The sequence below is a fragment of the Carex rostrata genome, chromosome 22 (genome assembly GCF_964058835.1).
Source record: "Carex rostrata chromosome 22, lpCarRost1.2, whole genome shotgun sequence".
Taxonomy (NCBI): Eukaryota; Viridiplantae; Streptophyta; class Magnoliopsida; order Poales; family Cyperaceae; genus Carex; species Carex rostrata.
Genome location: NC_135939.1, coordinates 109,001 through 122,433, shown reverse-complemented (window position 1 = coordinate 122,433; position 13,433 = coordinate 109,001). Strand labels below are relative to the sequence as shown.

At 32.1% G+C, this 13,433-nt stretch overlaps 2 protein-coding genes across 2 annotated transcripts; both read right to left on the bottom strand.

The window, feature by feature from the left end:
* Positions 1-2,967: 2,967 nt before the first annotated feature.
* LOC144573964 (tryptophan synthase alpha chain-like) lies at positions 2,968-8,224 on the bottom strand. The gene is made up of 9 exons (XM_078323758.1): positions 7,963-8,224; positions 7,347-7,493; positions 7,163-7,228; positions 6,568-6,676; positions 6,011-6,087; positions 4,863-4,940; positions 4,202-4,279; positions 3,852-3,911; positions 2,968-3,230 (listed from the first exon to the last, which is right to left on the bottom strand). The coding sequence occupies exons 1-9, from the start codon at positions 8,161-8,163 to the stop codon at positions 3,096-3,098; spliced, it is 951 nt and encodes a 316-aa protein (XP_078179884.1). The 5' UTR covers positions 8,164-8,224; the 3' UTR covers positions 2,968-3,095.
* Positions 8,225-11,387: 3,163 nt separating this feature from the next.
* Positions 11,388-12,356, bottom strand: LOC144573714 (F-box protein At3g56470-like). The gene has a single exon (XM_078323468.1). It carries the CDS (start codon positions 12,354-12,356, stop codon positions 11,484-11,486), a length of 873 nt encoding a protein of 290 aa, XP_078179594.1. The 3' UTR covers positions 11,388-11,483.
* Positions 12,357-13,433: the final 1,077 nt, after the last annotated feature.

The window sequence follows — 13,433 nt, the reverse complement described above, 5'->3', positions numbered from 1 at the left end:
ATTGAATGATTGTCATGGATTTTAAAAATATTTAGGTGACTTTGACATGTAAAATGTGATCTTACTGCTCAATTCAGTACCATCTAATTTGCTCAGATCAATCTGAAATCTTTGTTATTTGTTTATTTTGCATGAATGATTACTAATTCTCCTCTTCAATTAAGTATTGATTGGTCAATTAATTCGTTTGCTTCTATCTAAAATACACATTTAGGATGATTAATTCTATCACATATGAAACATTCTGAGATTGGGACCAATTATTGGAAAAGATAAAATCAGGAGTCGCTGTCAAAGGGAGACAAATAAGATAAACCAACGAAAAAAAAATGTGACAAAATATTTAAAAAGGTCCTGCTGTCATGTCATGATGTCCCAAGTGGCCAAGTCTATTTATTTCTGAACATACAGGCTACAGCCTACAGCCATGGATTCACATCTGCGTATTTCGTAATGACACGTGTGCCATCGGATCTCTCATAGATAAGTCCCTAAAACACTTTTCTGAAATATCACAGAGCGGAATTGTGATGAATTCGTATCCTCTGAGATATCTCAAACTTTGCGTGACTTTATGGAAAATTCCAACCGTTTAAATACGTTCTGCACGAATCTCATATACTGACCCCTACATCACCCCCGAATAGGCACTGGACACGTCGATCACACAAAAGTTGAGATATCTCAGAGGATACTGACCCAATTGTGATCTGGTAAGGTATCTGGGTTCGTATTTTTGAAGCAAGCAACTCTGAAATTAATTTTAAAATTTCTATTAAGTCACATAGCAACAAATTAAAAAGAAAAAATAATTTGAGCTAATTATTTAACTAGCATATAATTTATAAACAATTTCTTAATAAGAAACTTTACTGCATAATTTCAAATTAAAAATTGCCATATCAGACTAAGAACTATAATAATATCATGAATGTAGATGCTCTAACTCAAAAGTTTAAATCTAAATCTGAATCATCCTATTAGAATTCTAACAAATCCGGTTTGAAGTAGAATTTACAGCCCTTGACAGCCCTTGATAGCCACTGTCATTTTAGATGTTGATTGGACTGGTACGATCCAAATTTAAATTTTGAATCATTTTAGAAGATCTGAATTAAGATACATGACAGGATTAATTGGATCCAAACCATTTAATATAAATTTGTATAATTTTTAAAGTAAATTCCTTATATTCTAAATAGGTTTGCAATTTGTACTTGTCTGGAAATTTTATTTCCTGCGGTTACTGCAGAGAATATGCACTCCTGTCAGTGCAGGGCAGGCTCATGTATTAGTGATTCATGATCAAATGTGGCAGCGAATATGAATTTATAAATAGTCTTGTTATGTTTTGGCCTTTTAGAAATACTTTAAGATAATCTTATAGACCCCACTTTGAAAATTATATTTTTCATACGTAGTATTTGTTTTCTTCTCAAAATTATTGATTGTGCTGATTTCATACTGGGTATTTTGAACTGTTAACATGTAACCCAAAGTTCATAATTTGATATTGCTTCTTTTAATAGTGTAATTTTCAAGAGGAGAGTTCAAACGCCGATTTTTTTATTTATAACCAAAAAATAAATAAAATTTTAAAAAATAACCCAATTGCGACTGAAATTCGAAATTTACCCAAACCGGTTATCCAATAACCGGATTTGGGATAAATGTCCGGTTAGTGGTTTACCGAACTCAAGAAATAAAACCGGTTAACCACTAACCGGAAAGTTGTTTTTTTTTTTTATTTAACCGGTTAATCACTAACCGGAATTTTTTTTTTTTAAAAAAAAAAACATAAATTTCTATTTTTTTATTTTTTGTATTAAAATATTAGAAATGTTGAATATATTTCTTTGAAAATAGATGGAATACAATATAATTTGATTTATTAGAAAGACTGCAACAAATAACTCGGTTCAATATTTTTCAGGCCGAATTTTTCGCGGTTGTAAGAAAAATTAATATATTTCTTTATGTGTTATTGGAAAAAAATAAAAATGTTTAGATTCTGAGTTATTGATCCCGGTTCAAAAGTCACTTCTAGGTAATCCATAAAATATTGTGATATTTCTAGGACATTTAATTTATGAAAAGTTGTATCTATTTTTGAAAAAAAATAAAAACTTTAATTTATTTAATGATTTTTTTTCAAAAAGAATTTTCAAAATAGATACAACTTTTTATAAATTAAATGTACTAGAAAGATCACAATATTTTCTGGATTACCGAGAAGTGACTTTTGAACCGGGATCAATAACTCAGAATCTAAACATTTTTATTTTTTTCCAATAACACAAAGAAATATATTAATTTTTCTTACAGCTGCGAAAAATCCGACCTGAAAAATATTGATCCGGGTTATTTGTTGCAGTCTTTCTAATAAATCAAATTATATTCTATTCCATCTATTTTCAAAGAAATATATTCAACATTTCTAATATTTTAATACAAAAAATTAAAAAATAGAAATTTCTGTTTTTAAAAAAAAAAACTTTCGGTTAGTGATTAACCGGTTAAATAAAAAAAACACAACTTTTTGGTTAGTGGTTAACCGGTTTTATTTCTTAAGTTCGGTAAACCACTAACCGGTTTGGGTAAATTTCGAATTTCAGTTGCAATTGGGTTATTTTTTAAAATTTTATTTATTTTTTGGATATAAATAAAAAAATCGGGTTCAAACGCCTAATATTCTTTATTTTTATTTTCAAAGTCCAAACTGTCAATCTGAATCAACATGAACTCCATATTAAAATATGCTTGGAAACAACATTTTATATTTTTTGGAAATTTTGATACATGTAGTTGATCATTACATAGGGCACAAGTGCGGATCATACGCAATAAGATGTGCCAATAATGTATGTGGATGTGTATTTTGGAAAAAAAAAATAGAAACGAAAAAAAAATGCATAAACGACGATCAGCTTTTCAATTGAAAAATGAATGACAAAAAGGAAAATGCAATTAAAACAGAAAGTGATGAAGTACATAAATAAGCCATTTATTTATTGAGAAGAGCGTTTATCTTACTCCAATTAGTCAAACCGCCAGTGAATTAAATTTATAAGAGAAATTCATTATTATTATTATTCTCAAGGGAGTGCTGCTTTAAGGGACTTAGTTAAAGCCTCAAGCTCCTTTAATCCCTCTTCAGGTGAGGTCGATTCACCCAAGAGCCTCACCATTGCACTACCAACTATCACTCCATCGGCCCCCCATCCAGCTATCTGTGACATCATATACGGTGAATTAATGTAAATGTATGTGACATGGTTTATATACAATTACCAAATAATAAAAAATTAAAGTTCAAATGGCTTAACATAAGATTTCAAAATCAGACAGCAATTCGGGTTTCTTCCGAGACACATGAACCAGGATGGACACAATCATCAACATATATGCTTAAAACACACGTGTCTGGGCTTCAGTTTTTAGTTTATAGACCTATTACTATTTTCTATGTTTACTGGGAGGTAGTTTCTTTCTTAATTTAGTGGTACTGTTTTTCTGTTTACTGGTTAGATAGTTTTTTTTTTTTATTATTTTTTTAATCATCAGAAGGGCTATTTGACGTCCTAATGTAGTTGGTAGTTTTTATTTCATCTATGCCTTTTCTGATATGTAGGGGTAATTTTTAGTTAAAGGCTGTAATGAATCCGTACTTGGCTTTCTTTTCAATAAAATACCTACGGGTTTTGAAAAAAAACAAATGGGACAGCCAATATACAAAGCAGAAGCATTTGAAGAAACAAGATACCGTGAGATGCCATTTTAGTGGTCTTGGTTCAATACTGGCACATTAACTCAAGGCAACAATATTACTTAAGATTAGGATGTGATTTTACCTGTTGAACATGCTCAGGCTTTGATATGCCAAACCCAACTGCAACAGGTTTGCTAGTTGCCTATCATCATTTGATAAAAAAAGCTTCAAATGTACGAAATAATGAGATTTAACGTAGAAGAGAAATTAAGAGAAAAAATAGTTTAGCCAAAGGTCTGCACTGGTCATTTATTTTTCTGAAAAATATTAAAATGTCCAAACTATCACCCGTTCCTGGAATCTTTGTCTCACTATAACTAGATTTGGTGTATATGGTTTAGTAATACATGGTTATTTGGAATATTCCTAGGGTTTACTGTTTACACATGAAAAACTTGACTAAGCAAAAATTAGGGTTTACTAAGCTCAAACCTGTTTAATGTCCTGAAGAAGAGATTTCACACGCAGACTTACGGATTCACGAGCACCTGTTACCCCAATAGAACTCACCTACATGGTAAACAAATGCTAGTGTCTTTCAAGATGCACTATAAAATTTTCTGGCTCATAGCCTTGTATAAAGGAGACGTGAACCAAAATATAACTGTATTGGATATTTCATTAGTTGCAATAAGTATTTCATTATAGTTGCAGGTGGTCTTCTCACCCATATCTAAATTTGTTGAGTTAAAGCTGAAAAGAAAATTTTGACCTTGGTCTTCTTTTTCAACAAATGTCCTTCAGATTTCACTTTCAGATTTACTTGCAAATATGAGGAATATTTGGTATTATTTGCAAGTACACAGATGATATGTGTTTGGATTAGGAGTGGGGTTAGAAATAATAGCGACCTAATCCAAGATTTGAAACAGTCGCTAACCCAACATCTCAATGGAATAGCGGAATAGCGAACTAACACATGCTAACCGAACAGTTCGGAACATCTACCTTTACATCCAAACTTGGAATAGCGATCTACTTTTTCATAACCCAAACTCTTTGCTATTCCTTTGCCATCCAAACAAAAAAGGAACATAAACATTAAAGTACAAGAAAGTACACTACACATTGTAAATATTAGTAAATGACTTACAAGGTATACAAAGCCTTCAGAAGCTTCCACAATGTCCTTCATTCTTTCTTTTGGTGTAGTTGGTGTTGTAAGGAGGACCTAACTAATACAAATAAAAAATCACAACAGGAACAGAAGAAAAAAAAACTCCAAAGCAACAGGTTCATTTATAAGCTTTTACATCCAAAATCTGCAAGTAAGATACCCAGCAGAAACTTTTACAGTTTTATTTACCGCACCAGTAAATACTTGTGATAGAAGTTTTGGTGTTGCTCTTTTTTGGGCTTAGTTTGGGATATGTGAGGTTAATGCACTGATTTTTTATCGGTACCAATATATATATATATATATATAGAGAGAGAGAGAGAGAGAGAGGGAGAGAGAGAGTGACTAATATGCATTCGGTAGCATATGGGCCGATATGCATATGGTCCAAATTTGAAATTTCAAAATCCAAAAAGTCGATCTGAACCGTTCATCTTGTTCTCTATATTAATATGTGCTTGGAGACCAAATTTTACATTTTTCTGAATTTTTTTACTATTTATTAAGCCACTTTGAAAATTGCTGATCCAACGGTGACTGCTGATTTTACTGTTTTGTTAAGCCACCGTTGGATCAACAATTTTCAAAGTGGCTTAATAAATAGTAAAAAAATTCAGAAGAATATAAAATTTGGTCTCCAAGCACATATTAATATGGAGAACAAGATGAACGGTTTAGATCGACTTTTTGAATTTTGAAATTTCAAATTTAGACCGTATGCATATCGGCCCATATGCTACCGAATGCATATTAGTCACTCTCTCTCTCTCTCTCTATATATATATATATTAAAGATATACCATTGATTTCAGACAACTTCGTTTTATACCACAACCGCTGAATTATTCGGCGGTTGAAATAAGTTCTATGAGAGAGCTGGTTTCACCACGTAGATTTCAACCGCTGAATTATTCAGCGGCAATATAAAACGAAAGTTGTCCAAAATCGATGGTATGTGTGAAACTTTGTTATTCGTTTATGCTACTGATAAAATAATCGGGTTATTGCAGGTTGTAGTAGAAAAACTGTCCTTATTGGCATTGCAGTGCCTCAGTCGTCAGTACCAGCAAATACAGTATTGTTATAATTAAAAAAAAATAAAAGAAATGTATATAGGGGCTTGCCAACTCGATGCCGTGTTTAGCAGCTTCAGTTCTTAGGTTTTCAGTCTCCTCCAAAGGAACATCTGGTACAACAATACCTACACCATAATAGCAACATACCATAATATCAGAGTAATTATATCTCACCACAGCACTGTACCAGACAGCAGGCATACACATATAATACTGGTACGTAGGTAGCGGTCATTTTAAGGTAGTACACTACCAAGAAATTGAAAAAAACTCTTATATAATTTCTGGAATAAAATGATTTTAATCGGATAGCATATACTATTAGCATTAGATAAAAAATTTAATCAACCGCAAAATAATGAGTACCCAGTGCAATATTTGGAAGAGCAAAAGATAATAACTTATCACTTCTATTATCATTAGTTTGCATCAGTCTACTATTCAAAATTGTTTTATAATTGAATAAGAATAAGAGGTGTTCAAAGCTAAGCAGTTGTAATGACTATACACAAATGCTGGGGGCTTTTCTGTAATTGTCTGCAAAAAGAAGCATCCAAACAAAAATAACCTGATATTAGAACAAATCTAGGTAGAAGAGCGATTACCTTGAATACCAACATCTCTTAAAGTGATCATGAACTTCTCTATCCCACGCTTCAAAATTGGATTGTAGTATGTGAAAAGGGCTACTGGACATGACAACTCTGGTATAACCTGTATATGAACAATAAATTTAGCACATTTCAGAAGAAATTAAAGAAGGAAAATAAATAAAAATAATTGTTTTTATCCAATCCTACTCCAAATGTTATGTTATAATAGTTTTAAATGCTGCCCAAGCTGCCCCTCCTTATTTGCTCATGCAATAAGAAATGCGCATCCATGCTTTTTGGACAGATGTGACATTTCTTATATCTAATTGAGCATAACACGATAATTTATTATAACAGAGCCGAAATAGGCATATGTAATAGTTTCATATTTTGAAAAGACTAATATTGATACAAAATATTTAATCCAATAATTGCAAAAACAAAATCCATATTCTTGCTTTCTGATTAATAAAAGATGAACTACATGAGTTCTGGCTGGTGCTGAGTTGGCATTCTAATATAAATGAAAATGAAAATGAAAATACTAATGCAAGCTTGCTTTTGTAAAACCAAGGTCTACAATCTAATCAAAGCCAATTGTTCACACCTCCCTCAACATGGAAATGACTGCATCAAAGTTCATGCCATTTGCTAAGGCCCGTGTTGCAGCAGCCTGTGATAACATGCACAATATAAAACAGAACAAATTTGAAAGTTAAATTTTATGATAGTAATGTCATAATGTTTGTTTGCACAAATTCATTGAAAGGATAACTTGTGGGAAGAGGAACCTGGATAACGGGTCCATCAGCTAAGGGGTCAGAATAGGGCACACCCAATTCAATCAAATCTGACCCGCAAGAGTCTAGAACCTTCAGTGCTTTTGACGTGGTTGTCAGATCAGGGTCTCCAGCAGTTATAAAAGGAATAAGAGCAACCTGTAGATTTATTTATCATTTTATTTTAATTATTTATGATCTGATTTTAACCCAATAAGTTTCTCCACTAAATGAATTAATCAACGTTTATTGTTTCAAATGTATCTGAAATTACCAATTTACACTTGAAAAAAAAATCATTTGTAATACTGCATCATTATAAAAGTCACTGCAATTACAAATTTACAAAGTCACCAGTCACCACCCAAAATGTGATCTATACAAAAATATCAAACTCGCAACAATAATTCAGAAGGTGGTTAACCATTAATTGAGAAAATAAGAAATTTTTTAGCCGTAAATGCAACTGAAACAAGAGTTCAGATGTCCATGCAATCATTTTACTGAACTCAGGGAATGAAAATATAAACTTTCATGCCCCGTGCAAGTGAGGTGATAGCACAAAAGCACAAATAAACTTTAGGTATCAACATGAGAGAGAGAGAGAGAGAGAGAGAGAGAGACTTACCTTGCCTTGCTCTTTAAGCTTGGAGAAGGTCTGTGAAATGCTCCTTGTTTGAGTGACCTCCAGCGAAGCCATTGCAACAGCAGATTTGAACCTCACTGAAGCGAGAGATTTGAAAAAGGAATTTGAGCAAGAGAGGTAAGAGATGGAGGGGACTTGCTTCGAAGGGAGAACAGAAAGAGAAGACTTGAGCGCGAGCGCCATTGCAGCTGTGAAGTGCCTTCACGGCTTCACCCAAAATTTGTTCAGTGCTTGAAAAGGGCAAAAGGCTGTTACCCTTCTCTTAATCCTCTGTGGTTCATTCGGTCCGAGACTCCGAGGGGGGGGGGGGGGGGGGGGGGGCACGGGATCCCTTTAATATTCGTGTATATCAGATCGAACGGTTGAAATCTAAATGCAGAATTCGTAATTCCTGGGTTTTTGAGGGTTGCAAACTTGCAATGGTGGGCCGGGCAGGATTTGTGTTAAACCCTAGGCCTAGGTATTAGGTCCGGTCTTTTATCTTAATTATTAGATCCGGTCCATCCCGTTCTTACCGATTTAAAAGATTCAGTCCGCTTTGCTTTAAATACATTCTCAATTTGGGTTCGATCTGATTCATTCGGCTCAGTCAATTTTTTTTAACAAATTGAAACCTTTTCTTTTCCGAATTATTGAGCTGTTAACAACAAATTTAAATTATTTTAAAAATATTTGCTATTTCTAATTGCATTCAGCGATTTAATTTGAATCCCAAAGAGTGTGTGTGTGTGTGTGTGTATTGTATATGATTATTTCAAATAAAAATATATAAAGTCATTAAAATACCGGTTTGGACAAAGGAATTTACTAAAGATCGATGTATATATAACTAATTGGTATTTGATTACTTAATTACAGAATCGCCAAGAATCATCACCTTTCCCCATTTAGCACACCGGATATCATTTTATTATCTGGATCCAGAGTTTTATGTTTTAACTTTTTTTGAGAGAGTGTTTTCTGTTTAACTTATCATATATATTAATTGTACATGCGTAGCACCGAATATATATTGTACATGACTAGTATCATGGACATGCGTTGCAACGGAGACACATTATAAGATTAAATAAAATATAAAGAGACTTTTTAATTTGAAATTCACACAAAATTTTAAAAAATAAATGAAAATAAAAGAGAAATTGAAAAAATAGAAATCCAAATAATAATAACAATAAAAGAAACTACAACAAATGAAAAAAAAGGAGCAAATATAACATGAATATTTTTTTTAATATCATTGCGATTTAATATCTAATTTTTTTGCACAAGCGAGACAGATCATTAAACGATTTAGAGGAGATGATATGTAAAGAAACAAATTTGAAAAATATATAATTAAATGATTCAAATAAAAATTTTCTCTACATATATATTCTTGATGAAAATTATTTTAACAATAGAAATTTATCTACATATCATTTATCTACAAGAAAGTCCTAGATATTCTTCATTTTATCTTCAGATTAGAAAAATTTATTGCTTTTGTCAGCACAAGATCTGCTATTCATCTATTCACAAAAAATATAATAATCCTAAACAAAATACAGAAAGATATGATTGTTTCCATTTTCATTGTTAAAACTATAGAGGGAGAGGAGAAATGAAGGAATCAAATTCTCTGTCCACCAGTGGGCAGACGGGCATAATTTTCCTGCCATCTATGAAAACTAATCAATCCTGGCCTGCCATGTTTTGGACCTCTTAATATGGTTTTCACAATAATTAAATACTTGACCCGTCATTAATATTTCTAAGCATAGAAAAATTGACTCACGTGATCAACAAAAATACAGTTTATTTTTATGAAATCTCCATTCTTATATTATGATACCACAAGTAAAATAAATTTATAACAAATTATCACAAGATATTTTTTTTATAAAAAAAAAGTAAGTTATATAGAAGAGAGTTCCAATACAATAAATTTTATGTGCAATCTGAGTTATAAATTTTCAAATACAAATGAAAAGATAAACTTTGAACATTTTATAGCACAAAAAAATTGCCAGCAAATTTTGAATTTTAAAAATTATATTAAATAATATAGAAAAATAGATTGAGTACATTAGATTTTCAATGGTCTAGAAGGCTTTGAGTTAGCGGTTTGAATTGAAACTTTTGAACCAAGTTAGTAGTTCAGATTCAAACTTTGAAGCCCAATTAGTGGTTCAAACTTAAACTTTGGATCCAGACTACTAACTCAATTCCAAAATTTAAATCCGGGTTACCCACTCAGCGCCTTCTAAGCCATAAAAACAATTCACGTACTGAATCTATATTCTTATATTATTTAATAATAATTTCTAAAAATAAAAATATTCAATATAATGCTACGACATTTTGTAGCAATTTTTTTTGTTTATATTTGAAAATTTATAACCCAAATTGCACATTTAAAATTTGTTATATTGAAACTCTCCTCTGAATAACTTCATATAAAAGAATATGTGATATTCTTATTATTAATTTTTTGTATTTTTTATATTCATTATAATGACTATTCTCTAGATAACTTGTGGTATTATTAATTATTTCATAAAATACATTGGATTGTATTTTTCTATCTTTGTTCATTATGCGAGTTAATTTTTTGGTATTTAAAAAACTTTCTATATAAGTTAGTCTACACATATTAATGACAATTGATTATTGTAAAAACCTTCATTGAGAGTTAACAAAACATGGCATGCACAAATTAATTAGTTTTTATAGATGGCAGGGAAATGAAACGGAGAAAATAGAGAAATAAAGAAATAATTTAATTGCAATCATAAAAGATAGTTGTTAGGAGAAATAAGGAAACAAATTTGCTAAAGATTTATTTAGTTTTAATGTGATAAACCATATAGCAGTCTGTGTGACAAGCATGTTTTTAACTAAATTTAAACTTTTACACATAAAATAGATGTATTTAATCAAAAGAAAACATATTATATGATTGGAGGGTTGATATTCAATTCGAAAATTTATTTTTTAATCTCAACCGTTGGCGGATCAGAACAACTACGTGCAATAATATAAGAATAGAGAAGAGATACAACACAGTATATCAGTTCGATTTAATTTTCACTTAAATATAGGTGTCCGGATGCTATATATAGAAGTACGTAGTATTTTGAGATTAAAAATAACAGATTCTCTTTTAATTAGATATGATGTTCGTTGAAAATCAATGCAATGTGGTAAGAACTTTGGCTATCATATTACATCTGAAAATTAATAATTAAAATGGATAGAAGGTAAGCAACAACTGCGTACACGCCATCACTATAAGCTAGCTAGCTAGGGTTCGTCCATCAAACTTTTCAATTCTCACCAAGTTTGGTTCAAGCCAAACACAGTCCAATGGCTTTTTTGTATCACAAAAGTTCATTTTGTATCTTTTGCTTTCCATGCAATACGATGCACACGTCTTGGTTGTATCAGAGTAAATTGTTGTGAAGAAAATCTTGTTAGACCAGCTTTTGTGCGGCGACGGCTTAGCGAAAGAACTTGTCGGATCAAGAAAAAATGTCCAACCTGTAAGGTCTTCTACTTAATTGTATCCATTCCATTTTCAATTTGTCCAACTTAAAAACGCATATCTCGTAATTGAAATAGTTGTATCTAAATACTGATACCAAATCCCCACCTAACTCTAGCAGATAACAATCTTCAGTGCCCATGAAAGGAAGGTTATCCTCCGTATAAACTGGTTCTGGTTTATCGAGCATCTCCCAATTCTGTTCAACCGGATCAAAAACCCCAAGCTCACCGGCCTCTCCCAAATAATATAGTTTTCCATGGAGATAAACAGGATTGGTATTGGCAATACTAAAAGGAATTTCATCATCATAAATTATAGTCAATTCCTCCTCCCCAGAGTGCCATACATGGAATTCAATGGAATATTTATCACTTCTGTTAGTACAAATTCCCATCACTACACAATCTAGCAAAGTCGGAATTGATGTAAATGTGATACCATGAAAATCTTCGTCAGTTACTTGTAGAGTGGGTAGTTTGACAATATGTTGAATTATTGGGTTGACCATGAACACCGCACGATTGCCACCAAGCACGATAACCCAACCATCTTTGGAACAGAGCATCTTTGTTGGGAAAACAGACCAAGGCAACCCAATTTTTGTTGTATACTCTTTCCTATTTAAAGAGTCAAGCAACTTGTATGTGCCATCCAATTTTTCCTGGTACATGAGCCATGGACATGTTTTCGCCATTGGAATTGAATTTGAAGTTAAATTCCATACCTTACATGATGCACAAAGGCGTATGGAGTCAACTAAAGTCACATGACGTACAAGTAACTCCAATAAATCCATAGGAAGATCATTCCATGGTCTAGAGATATTGCTCGTAATTTTCTCCTTCATAAATACCTCATAATCACTATCCTGTGAAATGATTGATTCACAAGAGATAATTAAGTGGTTAAGCTAATCATACAAGGACAATATATGCATTATTTATCTCTTATCAATAAAACTAGCTAATGAATTATATCATACCTTATTTAGAACTATTGTAGGAGATGTGGAAGAATTAGTAATCATCTTTCGTGACCTATGATGCATATAATAAGATTAGAACTTACAAAAAGATTAATAACTGTGATGGTAAAATTTGCATCTTTGGAACTTTGAAATATGAAAAAAAAAATCTTAGAGCTTTAGTGTCCTGCATTAATGTATTTAATTCTTAAATGAAATTGAAGCTAGTGATTATTTCTCACCTTCTAGGTACAAACCAACAAAATCTGCTCTCATGTTCTGTTTGTTCTATTGATATAAAACTGAAAGTTATTGTATGATCATTCAAACAAAATTTGTAGATCCTTCGTTCCTTTTCACTGCATAGTGGCACGTAATATATACAATTGCACGACACACCAACATCCATTGCACAAACTGATGTGTAACACATGTTTGATAAGAAAAAAGCACGTTCACCAATGTTATTGATCCTCGACCATTTATCGGAGGAAGTATCTAAACGGTAGATGTCCATGTTAATGGTTGGTCCCATACCATATGAGTACATTCTCACTAGATAAATATGTCCGCATGATTCGACCAAGTGTGTACTAACCATGTTGGTTTGGGGGTATATAGCCAACATTGGTCCTGTTATGGTCGTCGTATCTATCTGACCTTTGAGCAAGGACATAACATCAAACACAATAAGTTCATGAATGCCATATGCATATAGTTTCCCGTCCAAGATAACACATGTTATGTTTCTCCAGTAAGAAGTTGATCATCTTCATCTTCATCAACAAGTAATTTAGTCCACTTCTAGCTCGTCATTTAGCCGCGCCGGCAACACAAGAGAACAGATTCTTGATAGTTGAAGACGGCAAAAAAGCAGTTTTGAGTTTTTATGGAAATTAAAGCCGATCGAGGAAATGAAGGGGATCCGGATGGATCTGCTTCAAAAACTCAATTTTTATG

What these genes read in the sequence shown, in the direction of transcription:
- LOC144573964 (XM_078323758.1), bottom strand. Translation starts at nt 8,163, where the DNA reads ATGGCGCTCGCGCTCAAGTCTTCTCTTTCTGTTCTCCCTTCGAAGCAA. An exon ending in CTGATGGACCCGTTATCCAG is followed by an intron (nt 7,229 to 7,346) that starts GTTCCTCTTCCC and finishes ATGTTATCACAG; the next exon opens with GCTGCTGCAACACGGGCCTT. An exon ending in AAGAGATGTTGGTATTCAAG is followed by an intron (nt 6,088 to 6,567) that starts GTAATCGCTCTT and finishes ATTATGGTGTAG; the next exon opens with GTATTGTTGTACCAGATGTT.
- LOC144573714 (XM_078323468.1), bottom strand. Translation starts at nt 12,356, where the DNA reads ATGAAGGAGAAAATTACGAGCAATATCTCTAGACCATGGAATGATCTT.